General features: G+C 38.0%; 1 protein-coding gene and 1 long non-coding RNA gene across 2 annotated transcripts in view; both read left to right on the top strand.

Moving 5' to 3' along the window:
- LOC131513809 (uncharacterized) overlaps positions 1-8,371 on the top strand; it is a 48,306-nt gene extending 39,935 nt beyond the window's left edge. Inside the window, exon 3 of the long non-coding RNA XR_009262808.1 lies at positions 8,253-8,371. This is a non-coding gene — a long non-coding RNA (uncharacterized LOC131513809). The remainder of the gene's footprint in view (positions 1-8,252) is intronic.
- The window catches only part of LOC131515363 (uncharacterized), a 327,128-nt gene that overhangs the window by 258,558 nt on the left and 46,669 nt on the right, over positions 1-21,901 (top strand). The window contains exons 19-20 of the mRNA XM_058736129.1: positions 918-1,057; positions 16,723-16,979. Of these exons, the coding sequence (XP_058592112.1) occupies positions 918-1,057; positions 16,723-16,979 (397 nt within the window). The remainder of the gene's footprint in view (positions 1-917; positions 1,058-16,722; positions 16,980-21,901) is intronic.

Consider the following 21,901-nt stretch of genomic DNA (forward strand, 5'->3'; position numbering starts at 1 on the left):
AACCACAATTTCTTTATCCATTCATCAGTTGATGGACATTTAGGCTCTTTCCATAATTTGGCTATTGTTGAGAATGCTGCTATAAACATTGGGGTACAAGTGCCCCTATACATCAGTACTCCTGTATCCCTTGGATAAATTCCTAGCAGTGCTATTGCTGGGTCATAGGGTAGGTCTATTTTTAATTTTCTGAGGAACCTCCACCCTGCTTTCCAGAGCGGCTGCACCAATTTGCATTCCCACCAACAGTGCAAGAAGGTTCCCGTTTCTCCACATCCTCTCCAGCATCTATAGTCTCCTGATTTATTCATTTTGGCCACTCTCACTGGCGTGAGGTGATATCTGAGTGTGGTTTTGATTTGTATTTCCCTGACGAGGAGCGACGTTGAACTGGGTGTTGTATGGAAACCAATTTGACAATAAATTTCATATCTTAAATAAATAAATAAATAAATAAATAAATAAAAAGCGTGAAACTCAAAAAAAACAAAAAAAGAAAAATTCTCTGGTACACACAGCAGATATGAATTAAAGAAAGAGGAAAGAGTATTCTTGATGGATGGTCTCAGGATTTAGGCGGGTTTAATTTGGAGCTATGATTTTTCCTTTTGGATGATAACAGCAAAGACGGAGTTGAACATGATGTCACGTTTATTTGCTTTGATATTTCAGATGCACCTGGTGTTTGTTGTTGTTATCTCTGACTTGCAATTCTGTGATCTTATTAACACAAGCCTCTTAGCAGAGTACCTGCACCCCAAATCTTCCTCCACTGCCTTCTTAAAAAAAAATGATACACCTCATGGGGCAGGCATTAAAGCATCCACCAGTGCTCACTTCTGATCTTCCCAGGGCAGTTCAAAAGCATTTGTAATCCTCAGGATTCAGCCTTTTATTCACTACTTCCTCTTTCTAAGACTCTGTCTTTTGATGAAACAATCCCCTCGCTCTTCATCTGGCCAGATGGGAGTGCTCCCTGGAGTCGCGCACAAAGACCCCGTAAAGAGTTTGGGGGAGAAAAAGCTGCCGCTAAGTGGAGCTTAATTGTGCTAGAACCGTAATGCCTTTCCAAGCACCGGTGCTGCTGGCCTGTGAGCCGCAAGCTCCCTTTCTCCACACAGGCTTAACCACCTCTCGGGCTCCATCTTGGCCACCTTCTCCACCAGCTGATCAGGCCATGGACGGAATTATGGCTAAGGGGCAAAACCTCTGAACCACAAGATAGTGACCCTGGGCTTTGCTTCCTATCGTGTAACAACTTAATGAGCTTATCATGTCATGAGCTTTGAGATTTAATATAAATCTTCCCGTAACATTTTTGAGTTAACTGCTTCATAGAAATGCTATAATAAATGCCAAAGAAAGGATGTGAAGTGTCCTATTGATCACCTGTGCTATGTAGTGCATTGTGCCAGATGCTACTTATGTCCTTAATAATCGAAAGCATTTTAAATGCTATCCTCCCCGCGCCCAGAGGAATTTTATGGATATTATCTCAAGAATCCTGTGCTCTATGTAGGACAAATATTATCTCTGTTTCTCAGATTAAAAATCTTAAACTCGCGAACTCTAGATAATCTAAGTTTCCAAACAAGTGAGAAGACTTGAATGTGGGTCTCCTTGACCATCACTCGCTGACCCTTTGCACTACGCTACGCACTTGAATTTTTCAAAATTCTTTAAAACACTCTTGGCTATCATTTTGTGTTGTGTTTGAAAGAATGTTCATTCGCTGCTTCCTAAACAATGTTGCATTTGAGTGACAATCCCCACAAACCAAATATTTAGTTCTTGAACTTGAAAATCATATTCTGAATTTCAGTAATTTATGTTTCAATATTTGCTGTTGATTTGTGATGGATTAGGGTGTGGGTAGCCATATACAAAATACATAATATGTGATGTTTCAGAACAAATTTGCATCAGTGATGTCTTATGATGTGTTACAGTATAGATATTCATCTTCCTAAAGACATTGCTGTTGGAATATTTTTTTTTTTTAGTGATGATGTTCTTTGGTTTCAGGGTACATGCAGGATCTATTTTCTGTCTTTTCAATGTTGATGATATGCTAATTAAAGCATTATTTCTCCGGTATAGATTCAAGATATAAATCTGTGGTTGGTGGATGGTTTTGATTCCTCTGTATAAGTAGGCTCACACATCCTGGTACTTACCTGGGGACTTCCCTGCACACACTTACCTACTTTTTGTATTCAAAACTCTTATTTATTTGTGTTTTTGTTCCTTTTGTGCTTCATTTCTTTGGACATAAACTAATTTCCACAACTTTATATCTTCTAAAATACTGATTTGAAGGAATTTTTAGCACATTAACTTAGATTTCTTTGTTTGTTTTAAATAGGATCCATGCCCAGGGTGGAGTCCAATTCTGGGCTTGAACTCACAACCCTAAGATCAAGACCTGAGCTCAGATCAAGAGTGGGAAGCTTAATTGACTGAGCCATCCAGCCCCCTCGCCAACATAGTTATCCTTTAAAAGAAATCCAAGGGCTCCTGGGTGGCTCAGTCAGTTCAGCATCTGACTCTTGATTTTGGGTCAGGTCATGATCTTGGGGTTCTGAAACTGAGCCCTGCATCAGGCTCTGTGCTGACAGCATGGAGCCTGCTTGGTATTCTCTCTCTCCCTCTCTCTCTGCCTCTCCATCTCTCAAAATAAATAAATACACATTAAAAAATACTGTTACTGACACAGGAATTACAGAGGCTGAGAAAGATGAAAGGACCACAGTGATTGACTGATTTTTAGGGGCTTTATTTCTTCTTTAAAAAAAAAATTTGTTGGGGCGCCTGGGTGGCGCAGTCGGTTAAGCGTCCGACTTCAGCCAGGTCACGATCTCACGGTCCGTGAGTTCGAGCCCCGCGTCAGGCTCTGGGCTGATGGCTCAGAGCCTGGAGCCTGTTTCAGATTCTGTGTCTCCCTCTCTCTCTGTCCCTCCCCGGTTCATGCTCTGTCTCTCTCTGTCCCAAAAATAAATAAACGTTGAAAAAAAAAATTAAAAAAAAAATTTGTTGAGGTATAATTGACATAGTATATTATAATAAGTTTCACAATATAGTGATTTGAAATCCGTTTATGTTACAAAATGGCTACCACAACAAGTCTAGTCCCCATCTGTCACCATACGAAATTGATACAGTATTGACTATATTCCAACTGCTGTACATTAAATCCCTACAACATATTTATTTTATACCTGAAGTTTGTACTTTTTAATCCCTTCAGCTATTTCACTCTTCCACCCCTACCACTGGCAACCAACAATCTGTTTTCTGTATCTATGAGTCTGGGTTTTGTTTTGTTGGATTCAACATATAAGTGAAACCAATGCAATATCTCTCTTTCTCTGTCTGACTTATTTTACTAAACATAATACCATCAGGATCCATCTATGTCGTTGTCAGTGGCGATGATTTCATTCTTTTTATGGCTGAGTAATATTCCATTGTATACACATGTACACTGCGTCTTCTTTATTCATTCACCCATTGATGGACACTTAGGTTGTTTCCATATTTTTGCTAATGTAAATAATGCTACAACAAACATAGGGGTAAATATCTTTTCAAATTGGTGTTTTTGCTTTCTTCAGATAGAGACCCAGTAGTGCAACTGGTGGATTATATGATAGCTCTATTTTTATTTTTTTAAGTTTATTTATTTTTAAGAGAGAGAGACAGAGAGAGAGAACAGAGGAGGGGCAGAGAGAGGGAGAGAGAATGAATCCCAAGTAGGTTCTGTGCTGACAGCACGGAGATTTGAACCCACGAACTGCAAGATCATGACCTGAGCCAAAATCAACAATCAGTCATGCAACTGACTGAGCCACCCAGACACCCCAAGATGGCTCCATTTTTTTTATTCTTTGAGGGAGGTTTATATTGTTTTGTATAGTGGCTGCACCAGTTTACGTTCCCACCAGCAATGAATGAGGGGTTTCCTTTCTTCACATCCTGCCAATACTTTTTGTTTCTTGATTTTTTTAATAAAGTTGTTCTGACAGCTGTGTGGTAGTATCTCCTTGTGATGAATTTCCCTGATTATGAGTGACGTTGAGCATCTTTCCATTATTTGTTATCCATCTGTATGTTTTCTTTGTGAAAACATCTATTCAGATCTGCTGCCCATCTTTTAATTGAATTTTTGTCCTTGTTATTGAGTTATACAAATTGTTTTTATACTTTGGATATTAATCCCTTACCACATATGTAATTTACAAATATCTTCTCCCATTTAGTAGGTTGCTTTTTCATTTTGTTGATTGTTTCCTTCTCTGTGCAGAAACATTTTTAGTTTGATGTGGTGTCATTTGCTTATTTTGCTTCTGTTTCCCTTGCCTTTAGAGTCAGATCCAAAAAGAGAAAAAATTGCTAAGAACACTGTCAAGGCACCTATCACCTATATTTTCTTCTAGAAATTTTATGCTTTCTGGTCTAGCATTCAAGTTTTTACTCCACTTTGAGTTAATTTTTGCATGGTGTAAGAAAGTGGTCCAGTTTCAATCTTTTGCAGGTAGCTCTTCAGTTTTCGCAACACCATTTATTAAAGAGATCATTCTTTCCTCATTGCATATTCTTGTCTCTTTTGTTGTAAATTAACTGACCACATATGTGTGGGTTTATTTCTGGGTTATTTTGTTCTATTGATCTATATGTCTGTCGTTATGGCAATACCATACTGCTTTAATTACTATAGCTTTGTAGTATAGTTTGAAATCAGGGAGAACGATACCTCTGGTTTTGTTCTTCTTTCTCCAGATTGTTTTGGCTGTCTGGGGTTTTTGTGATTACATACAAATTTTAGAATTATTTGTTCTAGTTGTGTGAAAAATGTCATTGGAATTTTAATAGAATTTGCACTGAATCTATAAATTGTTTTGGGTAGTATGAGCATTTTAACAATATTAAATCTTCCAATCCATGTGCATGGAATATCTTTACATTTGTGTCATTTTCAATTTTTTTCATCAATGACTTATAGTTTATACTGTATGAGCAGTACGTTGATCTCTCTCTCTGTCTTTTCACCCCATTAGTCCATTTACATTTAAAGTAATTATTGACATATATGTATTTATTGCTATTCTGTTCATTATTTTCTGGATGTTTTTGTAGTTACTCTGTGTTCTTTTCTATTTTTTCTCAGTTTCCTTGTTGTTTGATAATTTTCTTTAGTGTTATGTTCAGATTCCTTTGTTCTTCTCTGTTGTGTTTTTACTGTAAGTTTTTACTTTGTTGTTACCATGACATTCACATTATTACCTTAGGTATGTGACAGTCAATTTTGTTGATAGCAGCTTAAATTTGAACACATTCCCAAACTCTACATTTTTACTGGTTGCTCCTCAACATTTTATATTTTTGTTGTCACTTTTAATATATTTTTATTTTATATATTTCTGAACTAATTTATTGTAGTTTTAGTTAATTTTACTACTTTTGACTTTTAATCTTAGTAGCTTTATAAGTGATTAATCTCTTACCTTTGTTATATATTTACCTTTTCCAGTGACATTTTTACTGTCATATACTTTCTTATTCTTAAGTAGTGCTGTGTCTTTTCAGCTTAAAGAAATCCCTTTAACACTTGCTGCAAGGTCAATTTAGTGGAGATAAAGTACTTTAGCTTTTGCTTATCTGAAAAACTCTTTATCTCTTCTTCAAACCTGAATGATAACCTTGCTGGGTAGCATATACTTGGTTGGAAATTTTTTTTTTTTTGAGTTCTTTGAATATGTCATGCCCTCCCTTCTAAGCTTGCAAAATTTTTGCTGAGAAATATTCTTATAGCTTTGTGGAGTTACCCTTTTAAATAACAATCTGGTTTTCTTTTGCTGCTTGTAAGATTCTCTTTTTATCTTTAACTCTGGACATTTTAATTATAATGTGCCTTGGTGTGGTTCTCTTTGGATTCATTTTATTTGGAAATTTTGGGATACTTGGATCTGTTACCCTCCTTAGGTTAGGCAAGTTTTCGGCTATTGTTTCTTTACTTAACTTTTCTGCCCCTCTTCTTTCTCTCCCCGCCTTCTGGGACCCCTATATTGTGAATATTCTGCTTCATGTTGTCTCAGAGATCCCTTAATTATCCCCATTAAAAAAATTCTTTTATTTTCTTTTTGCTGCTCCATCCAGGTGAGTTCCATTGCTTTCTCTTCCAGCTTTTTGACCCATTCTTTTACTTCATCCAGTCTGCTGTTAAATATATTTTTCAGTTCAGTTCAATATTCTTTATCTCTGTGAGTTTTGTTTAGTACTGTATTGTTTCCTCTCATCGTTGAAGTACTCACTGCGTTCATCCTTTCTTCTCCAGAATTCAGTGAGCATCTTTATGACTATTACCTTAAATTCTTTATCAGGTGAATTACTTCTCTCTGTGTTATTAAGGCTTTTTCTGAGGTTTTTTTCTTGTTCTTTTGTTTGGAACACATTTCTCTGTTTTCTTTTTTTGCTTGATTCTCTGTTTGTATCTACGTATTAGGTAAAACAGCTACTTCTCTCAGTCTTGAAGGAGTGCCTTGATGTAGGTGATTGTCTTTCTCATTAAACCTTGCCCTAGTTTGTGGTTGTCTCTAGACAGTTGCTTTTAAAACATGCAAGTATGTACAGTCCTTTGGGGCCACAATTATAATCTCTGCTGACCTCCAGACCAGGAGATCTGGAGGTGTGCCCTGGGCAACAGTTACAAAAAATCAGGGCCCTAGACAACTGTATAACTAGTTTTTGGGAATTCTTATCAAGATGTAGTGAGGCCACAAAGGTGGGCAAGAATGGTCTCCATGGTTATTTTCCCTGGGAGTGCCTCCTTAGCCTTGTTTGATAGGTGGGAAACCTGAAACTTATCCCTCAAGCTGAAGCTCCAGGCTAAGCAAATTGGACTCTTTTCACAGGAAGATCTGGGTTGTGTTTCAGCCCTCTGTGTTTCAGTGCCCTAGGGATGGTGACATGGCAGGAATAGCCATTACTTTACATTGATGGCTGTCATTCCTGGATTTTGTTCTTAACGCAATCAAACCACCCAATTTCATATTAAAATAAGTAGCTTTGTTGAGCTCACTAGAGATTTGCTGATGCATCTTCTTCACCTCGGTTTCATTCTGTTTGTCCTGGTTACTGCAACCTGAGAATTCAAAGCAACATTTTGAAATTGCAAAAATATTTTAACTACAGAGTTGTGCAAAAACTTGTATAAACTGATTTCAGGGATAGCAGGTAGCTGGCCTCTTACAAATGACAACTGAATATGTTTGAAAAGAGTCTAAAGCAAAAAAAAAAAAAAGACTTTTAATGGAACTATCTTATGAATGCAGTCATGCCTACTTTCATTTTCCCATAGACCAGTAGTTTTCAAATGAATTCTTATTTGCAGAATTTTGCAATAAAACCTTACAAAAGACCGCAATATATAAACCAATGGAAATCAAACTATTTTGAATAGCGACTAAGGGAGGAGGGGCGCACAGATTAACTGCCACTCCCCATCATGATGGGGCTCCTAAGAATGCTTGGTTGAACTACAGGACTCAGTTTCTCCAAAGGGACAGTCTGTTTGCTGGATCCATCATCATGGGTCACACAATTCTCTGAAGTTGTACTAAATTAATTGCACAGACACAGTATGGTCCTGAATTTAAATATGTTGTTGAGAGTCATTAGCTACGGAACTAAGAAGCTGTTGGTGGCAAGGCTAGAAGGAAGTAGCCTGCTGAAGCAGAGAGCAGACAAGAAGAAAGGGTCCTGGTGGCCTTTGATTCATTTGCTACCATATTCCTAAAATCCAACTGTTTCCTTCCTTCTTCTCCATGAGCTGATTGTTCCAACTTTCCTTCAAATTCTTTTTTGCTGAAAGCTAGCTTAAACTGCATTTTCTTTACTTGCCACCAATAGTCCTGATTTATTACAAATACCATGACCATGGTTGTTGTATTTATTTATTTATTTATTTATTTATTTATTTATTTAATTCCAGCAACATTTGTAGAGGCTGCTCCAGGGGAAATAATGCAAAAAAAATGAACATGACAGTCTTCCAGTAGAAACATGATGATTTAGTGAGAGAACATGGAATGTAAAATAATAATTTCAATGCAAAAACCATGACTGATTATGCTTCTATAAGATCAATGATTCTACAAATCATTCTGAGGAAAATGTCACTGAACCAGGTGAGCTTTCTATCTGATATCTACTAAAATACTTTATTTTTTTATTTCTATAATTTCATGGATAAGAGAGAAAGCCTGATAAATTACTCAGTGAAGGAAAAATCAGCTGCTTGGAGAACTGGAGAACTTGAGGATTATTCAGAGGATGTATCTTACTTGGAGGAACTGGAGAAACACAGATTTTCAGTTTGGTGAGTAACTTACCCTGTCTTTCTTTTTTCAAATTGAAATTCATTGAATTAAACATGTCTTTATTCATTCCATTCTTTTATTATTCATTTATTCAACAAATATTGATTGCAGGCCTATTACAGGCTATATGATATGTTCCCTGACTTTGGAAAGCTCATAGTCCAATAAAATATATGGATGCTTAAAAACATCAATGTAATGTGATAGTGCTGTTAAAAAAAAAAGGCACAAAGTGCCACATACACACATGGAGAAGCTGATGGCTAAGTTTGCTTGATAATAGAGAAGCGTTCTTAGAAAAAGTTTGAGCCAAATCTTGCGGAGAGGAATCCGTGGAGAAATGGTGACAGTTAGTTGTGCATTGCATCAGTAGACAGAATTGAGAGGGTGGCCGGGAAGGACACGTGCTTTAACCTTAGTTTACTTAAGATTTAAGCAGATAGTTATTGCCCTCTTTACCTGGTGGTGCATATACAGGTATATCTGTCTATGCAAGCATATATAGAATAAATATTTTAAAAAGTATGTATAAGAAAGAGCAATGGAACTTCTTAGTGGTAATGATGATAGACCTTTGCATTGGCAGGATTCGTCAAGGGTCGGGGAATGAACAGCAGTAAGTGACAGCGTGATACATAGAGTAACCTAGGAAACAAGAAGAGACAGAGTTCAAAGTCATCCATTCCAAACTACTGCTTCCTTGCCCACCTCAAGATCCATGCCCTGAATGGTTTTCCCAATGGGCAATTATCTACCATATGACTGAGTTCCCAACAAGTGTTCCCTTACTCTCCCATCCTGGAACCACCATCAGGAAAACATAGTATCAGCTCAGATTTCGCTTATCCAGTCACATTTTTAATAAGTTCCACTGGTTTTAGTTGAATTTAAAAGTTGGGGTACCTGGCTTGGCTCAGTCAAAGGAACATGTGACTCTTGATCTCAAGGTTGTGAGTTTGAGCCTCACGTTGGGTGTAGATATTACTTAAATGGATTTAGAAAACAAAAGGTTTAAATACTTTCACCAGTGCTTTCCTGAAGCAGCTGAAGTGTGGTCTCCAGGCTTGTGAGTATTCTCTGAATCAAGAGATGCAAGTCTCTGCTTTAGAAACAGGAATGGGAACCAAGGAGTCCAGAAGATGGGAATAAGAATACTTCTTCTAGAAAGAAAAATAATATATAAGAAACACTGTAAGTCTAGGCTAGGGATTTGCCAGTACAGCTCCAAGGCCAAATTCTGTTCTCCATCTGTTTTTTGTTAAAAACAAAAACAAACAAACAAACAAAAGTCTACCTGGAACCAAGAAACATCAGTTTGGTTACATATGGTCTTTGACTATTTTTCTCTACAATGGCAAACTGAGTAGTTGAGGCAAAAGCACTGTGACCCATAAAGTCTAGAGTATTTACTATCTAGCTCTTTACCAAAAGTTTTTCGCCCTTGCTCTACACTGGTGTAAATTATTTCTCTGTTGTTCTCTCATGACACTTACCCTATTTTAAAGATATTTTTATGTTTATATTTTCACCAGGCTGGGGGTCTTTGGTGTTTTGGTTTTCTATTGCTGCATGATGAATCTCTGAAGGTTTAGTGCCTTGCATTAACAGCCATTTTATTTGTTTGCAATTCTTTGGGTTGAGAATTCAGTCAGGGTCACATTATAGAAGGCTTGTCTGTGTTCCGCCATGTCTAAGGCTTCAGCTGAGGCAGCTCAGACAGCTGGGGTCTGGTTTGAATACTTCAGTTGGGACCATGTGTCTGGGATCGTGGTTCCTGCTCTCACCTGAGGTCCTCACTTTTCCACACTGACCTCTCTCCACTGATGCTTGGGCTTCTTCTCAGCATGGTGCCTGGGGTTCAAGTGGCATCTTTCCAAGCAGAGAAGGTGGAAACTGCGGATTATCTCAAGGCCAAGCCGTCAAAGTTACACAGTGACTCCCACCATACCCTATTGGTTGAAGCAAGTCACAAGGCCAGGCAGAGGGAGAATAGATTCCACTTCTTGATGTGAGAGCAGAAAGGCGACATTGTTGGGATGGCAGACAGTGTGTGGCCATCTTTGGAAGCATAACCTACCTCATTTTGCTTCATTTATTTCTGTGTGGACAGCTCCTAGTGTCGGGCTTAACAAATATTTGTTGAACAAAAAAAACGAATTAAAGAAATGAAAGAGTGTAGCCTTTATGGATAAACCTGAGTATGAATTCCAGTTTTTCCCCTGCTTGTAGCCTTAAACAATTGACTTCACCCCTCAGAGACTATTTTATCCTGTATGAAACCAGAATAATAATACCTATACTATAGGAGGCTATGGTTATAGTGAAAGTTGAAAGAAAACGTATAAAAATCTAAAATGTATTTTTCATAAAGGCAACTAATATTACTAATATTAGTAATAGTGAAATTTGAGGAAAATGTCTTTTTTTTTTTAATTTTTTTAACGTTTATTTATTTTTGAGACAGAGAGAGACAGAGCATGAACGGGGGAGGGTCAGAGAGAGAGAGGGAGACGCAGAATCTGAAACAGGCTCCAGGCTCTGAGCTGTCAGCACAGAGCCTGATGCGGGGCTTGAACTCACGAACCGCGTGATCATGACCCGAGCTGAAGTCGGACGCTTAACCGACTGAGCCACCCAGGCGCCCCGGAAAATGTCTTTTTGAGAGGTTAACATAGAGGCCAAGATCACACAGATGATGTTTCATTTCTCACATCCGTCTTCCTTTCTGTTCTTCAATATCGAGCTCATTACCACATCATGGACTTCACACTTGATGCTTCCTTTGTCTGGAATGTTCTCTCAGCTCTTAGTAGTATGGTCAGCTGTGGATGCTGCAGGCCCCAGCATCTATTTTACCTCTCTGGTGAGGCCTTTCCTTAGTGCCCCATGTAAAGAGGTACCCACCCCTCTTCTGATTATTTACTTTCTCTTAACCTTGTTTTCCTCTTTTTTTCTTAAGTGTATTTATTTATTTTGAGAAAGAGAGAGAGAGAGGGGGAGAGAGAGAGAGAGACAATCTCAAGCAGGCTCTGCACTGTCAGCACAGAGACCAATGTGGCTCGAACCCACAAACTTTGAGATCATGACCTGACTGGAAACCACGAGTCAGAGTCTTAGCCTACTGAGCCCCTCAGGTGTCCTCTTTGTTTTCCTCTTTAAGGTACTTATCACAGTTTAAATTAATATTTTCTAGTTATTTCATTTATTTACTTCTTTTTTTTTTTTTTTCCACTAAACAGAAGCTGTAGGTAGGAAGGAACCCTTCTTATCTGGTCACTCCTGGGTTTTCAGGCCCTGGTTCTTGAATACCTGGTTTGTAACAGACAATCAGTAAATATTTACTGAATGGTGAATAAAAGGTGAATAAAAAGCTTCTCTCTATCTCCCAACTCCTTTGGTTGGCATATCTACTTATTTACTTTCAATCTCTCCCTTCTTTTGAAATTGCTACCATTAAAAAAAAAAGTAATATGGGATAATTAACCACTATAAACATTTCTTTGTAAACCAGGATTGAGGATATGGGGGCTGCCGAGACCTCTATAAACTTGTGTTTTAAATGGTCTGAGATACAATCTGAACAATTTCCTTGATGTTTTATTAGAGCTGGTAAATCATTTATTGGGGCAGCCTTTACCTAAATCCTCTCCAAATCCCCATAAAATGCATTTAACACAGAGTACTGTACTACCCAGATTCAAAGATACATATGACATTGTGTAAGAGGTATTTGCTTCAGTGCAGCAAGATTAAATGTATGCATTTTCTTTCTTTATTTCTTATATGGCCTATCTTGCTCCCTTCCACCCTTCCTCTGTGCCTTATTTGAACATGCTGATTTGGGGAAACTTGGTAGATTGTTAGGGTTTCAGTAATTCACAGCTTCCAATTAAAAAAATTTTTTTAAAATATTTATTTATTTTTGAAAGAGAGAGAGATAGAGTACGAGTGGGAGAGAGGCAGAAAGACAAGATGACACAGAATCTGAAGCAGGCTCTACACTGTCAGCACAGAGCCCAACTTGGGGCTGAAACCCACGAACCATGAGATCATGACCTGAACCAAAGTCCGATGCTTAACCAGCTGAGCCACCCAGGCTCCCCACTGCCAATTTTTCAAAAATGTAGAGGACCTTTAGCTAGTCAAATGCAAGTTTATCTTATTTGTAGATGTATATAATTTTTTCAAGTTTATTTATTTCGAGGGGGGGTGGGACAGTGAGGAGGGAGAGAGAGAGAATCCCAAGCAGGCTCGCATTGTCAGTGCAGAGCCTGACGCAAAGCTCAATCCCACCAACTGTGAGATCATGACCTGAGTAGAAATCAAGAGTCAGATGCTCAACCTACTGAGCCACCCACACACTTCTATAATATTTTTTTTTTAGAAAGCTTCCAAATATGAGACTGTAGCATCTTCTCAACCAGAAAGCTACTGAACTAAGTTGTCTCTGAGTGTGTAAAATCGGGAGTGTTATTTCAGCATGCTGCAACCCCAGTGGGCCTGTTGTCGGCAGGGTCAGGTGATCATAGGTGAGAGTCATCTGGGCTGCTCCTGGCGGAGTTTGTGTCTCCGCCATCTTTCCTGGCCTACAAGGTCTATCCTGGAAAGAAATTTACATTTTTGAGATACAGGCTGCATGTGATGGGATGACTGTCTTTGGTCATATTTTCGATATCACTCCGTACTTCTGTTGTACATGATTTATTTTCATTGTCACTCATTGGGGTGCACAGTGGTTGGCTCTGTTATTGCTCCCCTAACACCGTGCACATCTTCTTTGTGCCACTGAGCACATGGTGAGCAGGTGTTCTATAGTCTGTCTCTCTCATTAGACTAGAAGTTTAACAAATTTCACAGGGGTGGTCGTGGTAAGTCTGTCATGTTAAGTGTTGTGTTCTTTCTGGTCTAGCCACATGACTGATAAACTGCAAGCACTTAATAAATATCTGTTGAATTATTACATGAAAAATAAGAGTGACATCATAAATTGACATTTCCAGAAGGAAGTTCTGGCAGAAAGGCCAATGGCACAAAACTTGACTTTATATGCTCTGGGCCAATTTGTCTGTGGTGGCTGTTGTTTCTACCTGATGAGCATGTTTTTTCCCCAAGAATTCTTTCACTCACTCTCCTTTATGATAACAGTAACCCCTCCACCCACCGAAATATATGACTATATACCCCAAGGGGTCAGTCTATGATGTGTATCATGTGCCTGTGACCACTATGATTGGTTCATGGGTGGGCATGTGATCTGAACAAGGCCACCCAAGCCCTTAATCAGGATTTTACATTTTGTTGCTTGGCAACAGCAGTTCCTTCTCTTCTTCAAGGTCTTAAGTTGGAATGATTTAAATCTGACACTCCCCGTGGCCATGGCCATCTTTCCCTCTACCGCCTCTCGTTAATTTTTGTCATTTATAGCCTGTTTGAAATCAGTAGATGTAGGAGCCTCACTGATGACATATACATATAGGTGTATACATAGGTGACATATACATATACTGTTTTATACCAAGGCAAACTAGAAATTAACGTAGTTTTCAGAATTATCTAACTTCCAACTGGGAACAAGGTTCCAGAATGAGACAATCTAAAAATGTTTCCATTGCTATTCAGATACGAGTAGGTGGGTAAGTGACCAGAGAATTACATACTTTTAGAGCAGAAAGGGGTCTTGGGGATTATTCAGTTCAGCCCTGTCAGTTTATACAAGTATAAAGCCGAGACCTAGAGAAGTTAAGTGACTTGCCTTAGGTCATACAGCTAATAAATAATGGAAATGGGACTAGAACCTACTTCCTTTCCATCTTAATCCAGTCCCAATTATAAAAAAATAAATTCTCCCTAGAACTTTGCGAGTTGTTTTATAGTTTCCTGTTTCTATCAATTGCGAGCTGCTGTGATATTCATCAACGCGTTGAATAGAAGGCACTAATTCTGGGGAAAATGCACGTAATGGATTATTGCTAGTTTTCTTCCACCATGGGGGTGGGGAGTAGGCAGATGCCGCCGTGTCTGTCAAAGGCACATGTTACCGGCCACACAGAGTGTTCTCAGTGAGTCATTTATGTGCCTGACCTGAACGTGTTGCTCAGGGAAGGTCTGAGTTAACTGTAGACATCACAACAGGAAAGTTATTCTTTAATAAAAGTGATCCACTTTCCTTTTTTTTTTTATAACACACATGTGATTTGACATTGAAATAAAATGCAGATGCTACTTTGATTGGCGTATTCCCTATTGTGCTTTTCCAAAACACCTTCACATATGGCCTGCCTCATTCCTGAGAAATGACTTGTTGTTTATGTCATACAAACAGAACAGATTGATTTTACAGTGAGTAAGGAGGATGATGAATTGTACGTTGGAGAGAAATCCTTGTCTCAGCTAAACACTTGAAAATAAATGTTGCCTTTTGGAAAAGGCTCTCATGATACACCCATGATCCTGGTGTTTCATGCCCCCTTTTCTAGGGGTTAAATAATCGCACACATGCAATCTCAGCAAATAGAAAGGGTAGTTACAATAACCTCAAGATATAATTTTTCTTTTCACCATTTAAGCATACTGTGAGACCTAACAGGTCAAAAAACGGCAGAGTTGTCCCAAAGAACCAACTCCAAACATCTATTTCAATATTGTATCTGTACTTTGACTGGAAGAAAACATTTCTCATCGTGGTGGGAGAGTGGTATCATTTCTTTATTTGTCAAATCAATTTTACATATGAAATTTTCATGACAGGAAGCTTTCTTAGAAGTCTCCAACTTTTATCCCATCAGGATTATTCTGCACCAGGAAGTTAAAATAATGTTATGTCCTCACTCCTCAGACTATAGGCTAACCCCATCCATTTTGCAGAATATTACTGTTTATCAATCCCTTAATCTTATTCCCATAGTTTTTAAAATTCAGTGTGCAAGACAGCCTTGTGAGATAATATTATTCATCCCATTTTAAAGATTATATAATGGAAGTCTAGAGACCTCAGGTGGTTTATTTACCGGCACCTAACTAGCTGGTCTGTATCCCTATTCTCTTTTCTTTCCACTATGGCCTGACCTCTAGCATGTTTCTACCATAGCGCTTCCTGACTAGCCTCAGTTTCTTTTTATTAAACTAACAACAAGTTCATTTTTTTAATGTGTATTTTTGAGAGAGAAAGCATGAGCTGGGGATGGGCAAAGAGAAAGGGGGTCAGAGGATCCGAAGCAGGCTCCGCATGCAGGGCTTGAACTCATGAACTGTGACACCATGACCTGAGCACAAGTTGGATACTCAACTGACTGAACCACCCAAGTGTCTGAGTAACCTCAGTTTCATGTGTAGATTTCACTTTGTGTGTTTTGAAGGTAATAATGTTTTAAGTTCTCATCTATTGGCTTGTCCCACAGAGTTGGGTGAATGTGGGGTAAAGGTAAAATGCCATGGAGAAAAGCGTTGCTAACTAAGTCAGTTCTAGAAAGGCCCATCAGGGGCAAATCTCTATGGGGATACATTCCTGATAGTATTTTATCAATGACCCACATACAATTAGGTATTTATTGACTGATTTCTTTATCTTATTAGATGTGGCTAAAGCATGACTATGTATTCCTATTGAAAAGGAATAGATCTTAATGCCTAGGAACACGGTTTCTGGAACCGTAATACCTAAACTCAAGCAAATTAGCTTTACAGCTAGTTAAGTTGAGTAGTTGAGTAGAGTAAACTTAGACAAGTCTTTCTGTACTTCCATTTCTGTGAAAAAAGTTACAGGTTTTCCCTGCCATCAGAAAGTAGAGTGTTCCTATGAAAGCTTTTGTAAGCCAAAATGGCATAATGCAAAAACATAAATGCCATTAATTTATATGGAAACATTTTTAAGCATTCCAAAACACCAAAAAGTACCTCTCTTAGGCTTTTCTGATGCTTTAGCATCTTGCTAATGGATGCACAAAATAAATCGAGATAAATCACAGGTGCCCACAGACACAGTTCAAAGGTCTGGTGGCTGAAGGCTGAGCACAGTTCAGTGAAGGAGCTGGTGGTGCCACTCTTGCTATTCTGCGGTGGCCCCGCCTCCATAGTGGCTCACGATAAAACAAATGCTTAATGCTATTTTCAATTTTTTTCCTTTTATCATAAAAGTAAAAATATTCTTCGGATTTCTTTTGGTTTGCGAAAGCAGGACCTAATGTAGGTCTTCTGCAAAATCCCTTCACCCTTCTCATTTTCTTTTGGCTCGAAGCAAGTCCTTGGTCTCTTCCATGCTTGAGGAGGGGATTACAGAGAGCATGGACTCAGGGGGCTGGAATTGTGGGGGCCCTCTCATGGTGTTCTCATCTGTCTGTGCATATAGGAGGGTGATAGGACAGCTGTGGCTCTTTATAGTCCTGGGCAGTTGTCTCCATACTCAAAATGAAATAAAGCCCTGCGTCTGGAAGATTCCAATCCAGTTTGCATTTTTGTCAATAGTTGTGTCTGCCTTTTTCCTGTGTGTGCCTGAGGCTGAGAAGACCCGTATCCACAGGTGGTTCCCAGCAGTCTACTACGCGCTGTATGCTACCTTCTTCCTCTCAGAAGACTTTTCAGCTGCTGTACTTTCTTTATGTCTTGGTAATGTGAGGTGAACCATTCTTTCCCCCTCTGGTCCCTCTTCTGCTTGTACCCACAACCGCTCATATAAGTTGATTCTAGTTATATTTTTCTGAATAGTGTTTTCTTTTGGTTTAAGTTTCATATCTACTTATTGTAGTGCAGTCGGTGCTCAATGAACTCATTTTAAAGGCTAAAGGTTATTCACTAACAGGATTTCTCCCTGTTCATTTTGCATATATATGTGTGTGTATATATATATATATATATAATCTGTGTGTATATATATATATATATAAATTTATATATATATATATAAAATAAAATCTTATTTCTTGGACTCTATCTGTAATTCACTAGATTCACATTATATATATATAAATATATATATATAAATGTGTGTGTGTATATATATATATATATATATATATATATATATATATATATTGGTCTTATTTCCTGGACTCTATAGTTCACTAGACTCATATTTTATATATATATATATATATATATATATATATATATATATATGTATGTGTTATATGCGTGTATATATATATATATATAATACGTATTATGTGTGTGTATATATATATAATATGCATGTGTGTGTATATATATATATATATATGTGTGTGTGTGTGTGTGTGTGTGTGTGTATGGTCTTATTTCCTGGGCTCTGTAGTTCACTAGATTCCTAGACTGGTAAGAAATACCATATCATCTTTATCCTCATCTATATCTACATAAGCAAAATAGCAAAGCAAAATTTACTTTTCATTGACATCTACTAGGGTACTTTGAGGCTTTGACCTTTCTGACTTGCCTTCATATACAAGCAGAGTTATATGTTGTGTTAGGCACTGTTGGCTGCACCCAGAAACCCGTCTTCTAGCCTGTCTTTCTAACCAGTGATGCTGCCTCCAAAGACTAAAAATGGTCTTTGGACCACTGGCACTTTCCTAAGTGGTCATGGACCCACTTCTGGCCATTGAGATACAAGAAGGTTGCAGCTTGGGCTTCCTTCCATTTAAGAGGGAAGCGAGTAAGAAAGGACCCTTTTGGCCACTGTCTCATTTCTTCCCACTGGAGTCTGTTGCTATATGGATGTGATGCTGGAAGTTTCTGGAGACGTTTTGTGGCATGAGGAAGAAAATGGGAGAGAAACCAACCCAGCACCCAGTTATTTTGAGCCTTTGCTTATGACCTTCTTTTACTTATCTCAAGCTTTTCACATGAGGTAATTAAAGGTACTTATTGCTCAATACCCTTGGATGAACATTCTGTTGTTCATAGCTGAAAGCAATCTTACTGAGACAATGAACCTGCCTGAGTGTGGCTGTGATACACTGAAGAGCAGGTGTTCTTTCTTTCATTTACTATTTATCAGGTTTACATGGTGCCCTAAATTGTGGACATATAGTATTAGAATCCTTTTGTATAGCCTGGGATCCACCAAAGCATAGTGTGTAACCAGTTGCTTTTTAGCTTTGTACAATTTGGAAAATGGGCACAGCGTGGTGCAGGAGATTCTTCTCCATGGATACCACATTGATTCAGTTGGGAAGGTGGAGAATGAGGTGAGTAGAATTAATTTAGCCAACTGTCTGGAAACCTAACATGATGTCAGTGATAAGATTTAAACATCTAAGAGCTTCAGATCATGAGTCAGTCCGAATTCAAGCTGCTTGATTTAAATGATGAAAGGAAAAAATTGGGCATGAAGCAATGTAGGGATTTATTTGATGCAAAAACTCAAATGACCAGTAAAATAGATAATGTTCTGTTGTACTCTTTTGCAAGCAGCATCAAGAAAGCAATTGAGTGGGTGCATTTTGAGCTTCAAGCACTGTAAATTCTTTGACTCTCATATACTTTATGCCTTCTTTAATAAACTGGAGAATCTTGGGCCAGCCTCATTGGTGACGGTGGGTGGTCATTCATTTCACAATCCACTAACTTTCATGATTATTCAGTATTTTATGTTACCTAAACTGCTCTGGATTTTGTCTTACTCAAATTGCAATATGGCAGTAGCTGATATTATTCCAGAATTATTAATCCAATTGGGGTTGTCAGCAAATGGGAGTTACACTCTTACCTCTCCAGAAATGAATAGGAACTCAAGGGCCTTAAATATGCTGAAGGTATATAAATTTGTTTTTGAAATATCGATCAGTGGTCTGCTAACCTAGTATGTCCTGTTGAAAAGAGGCAGAACCCAGAGAAAATTCCTAGGAAGGAAAAAAAATTGATACCAATTATAGTCTAATCTCACCTTCAATATACACATGTGTATTTACCTTAAATTTACTTCTACCTTAACAACTGAATTCTAACATAACATGGAACAAATGGTGATAATGATCAGGCTATTTACTATTTTAAGAATTTTTCCTCTTTGTATAATGTTTTAAAGGAATTTTCAGGAATACATTAAAAGGGTTCCTAGTATTATGTTCCTTCTCTTTGCCTTGTCTTTCTGCTGTATCCCTCCCTGCCTAAAATTAGATGCTTACTGACAGCTTTCTGCTGATTGTCATAAAACATGTGCTAATACTTTAAGGGTTGGGCCACTTATATATTTTAAGGCCACTCAATTAATTTGGGTCATTTTGATAATTAAAAAGTTTTTCGTAATGTTGAGTTAAATTCCATGTCCTTCTTTTTTAAATTGTTAGCACCACTTTGATGCATTAAAACCCCAGGTCAAAAGCCAATCTACTTATTACCATTTATTTATCTTCTATGTATGTATGTAACTGTGTGTGTATGTATGTATGTATCTACCTACTTATCAACTTATCTTTGCATTTCTTTATCTCGGGATTTAATGATTTGTTAGATATCACTTAGATCAATTATTTATCAGATTATCACATCTCAGTTTCAATATCCCTCACCATCTTCTTAGCTAATTACTCACCTCCAATAGTGTTAAGGAATTTACCACTAAGTGAAAAGAGCTCTGTATAAGTGCTTTGGATAAACCCCTTGGGTGTAGGTGTAGTTTCCACCTCTTAGGAGCACAAAGAACACAGAGTATACACTTTTCATTTATGGACTAAAAGAATAGTATAGTTTATGGTTTAGTCTACTTGTGGATTTCATAGACATTGCTCTCTGATACTTGGTTCTCTTCTTCCAGGTACATAGAAAACTACATTCTCTGGTTTCCTTGTAGCTGAGCAAGTTCATTTGAATTATTCTGGTGAACTGGTTAGGAACAGAGAGGGTGTATGTCCTTCTGGTGCAAATATTGCATTGTTAATGTGAGACCTGATCCCTTCTTTGCCCTGCAAAATGTTGTAGGGGAGGCCTTGTGTGGAGATGACAGGATGAACAGATCAAAGCAGCTTGGATCACAGACTTTTTAAATGGAAGAAAACCACACTGAAGCATCCTCCTATAGCAAAAACCTTTCATGAATAAGAACTAAACTTCTGTTGTGTTAAGACATAGACATGTGAAAGTTGCTACCATAGTCTAAGTAGTCTACATGAACTAGCACAGTGGTCAACTCTAAAGGTCTGCATCCACCAGACACTTGCAAGTTTCTTGAGAAACTATTTGAAAATCACTTGTGATGGGACTGAAATATGGGGCTGAGTCTCAGCTAGTGATGAATGAGCTTATTCAGACTGCTCTCTACCTAATAGGTGATCTATTTCATCTTCAAAACATCAGGATGGAGTTGTTAATATAATATCCATGTTACAAATGTGGAAACGATACAATTTTCCATGGAAGTGTTTCTAAATTGGGAAAATCCCAAAGGCTTCCGAATGTATAATTCAAGAATGTCCAAGTTTATTTTGCAGTAAGAGGGAAATAATGGATACATATGAGAGTAACATTTATCAACCGTTAGTCTATTGTCCACTTAATGTATATATTCAAAATCCATACCCCTCTGGTATGTTTTGGAAGCATAGCAGTCATTTCACTCCTGTTCTTGAGTTATCATCTACAGTGATACTTTTCCAAGACAACCATACTCCCCTTAGAGCTTCCCAAGTCCCTTTGGATCTCATTCATTCTGCTCAAGCTAATCACTACCTGGACCCTTGGATCACTACCTTCCTGAGTTGAAATACTTCTGTGTTGGCCTCCATGGTTGAATGAGGTGGTTCAGACCACATCCTTCTTCTCTTTACTGCTTTTTTCATAAATTACCCATAATGCAGTCACAGCAGCTTATGAATATAATCAAGTCACTCTAAGGTTGGTGTGCCTAAAGAGAATACAATGTAGAAGAATCAATTAAAAGCTTAATGCTAAATGTAACTAGTCTCAGAGTTCAAGGGAAAAGAATTGAACTTAAGATGAAACCATTTCCACAATATTCCTTGATGGATATTCCTTACTTATGAATCATGACCTTGGTCATAGAGTCTGTCCTTCCTCCTTATTTCTGAGACCTTCTCCACTATCAACTTTTACTGTGTCTATATCCAGTCTCCTTTATGAAACTCTACACTCTATATGCAGAGTTTGCCTTATGACCAGTTGTCTCTCTCCATTTGGTTAATCCTGAGTCCCCATAGACTTCAGCGGCAGGTATCCCAAGGATGATGTTAACATGGAATTGAATGAGAGTCCAGTGTGGGCTTTGACCTTTCCACATGAATTCCTCTCCTTGGATTCTGTCAGCTTTGAGAGACAGCTTTGTCCCCTATTGTTCTTGATATTTAGGAGATGGATACCATATAAAACACATACAAAACACATATGTGCACGTACACGTATGCATTTGTTTCAAAGACAACTCAAAAAATTTTCAGAGACAATCAGTCTATATTTACATTAAGGAAAAGAAACATTTTCTTAGCTACAATATCACCTTCACTAATTTCCTGCCCTTGAGGATGTTCGTAGTTGGTTCTACGAGACGTGACAATAGCAGTTTCCAGAGACAGCTCTTCATCTTCTTTTAAACTTAG

This window comes from Neofelis nebulosa, chromosome 6, assembly GCF_028018385.1.
Source record: "Neofelis nebulosa isolate mNeoNeb1 chromosome 6, mNeoNeb1.pri, whole genome shotgun sequence".
Lineage (NCBI taxonomy): Eukaryota > Metazoa > Chordata > Mammalia > Carnivora > Felidae > Neofelis > Neofelis nebulosa.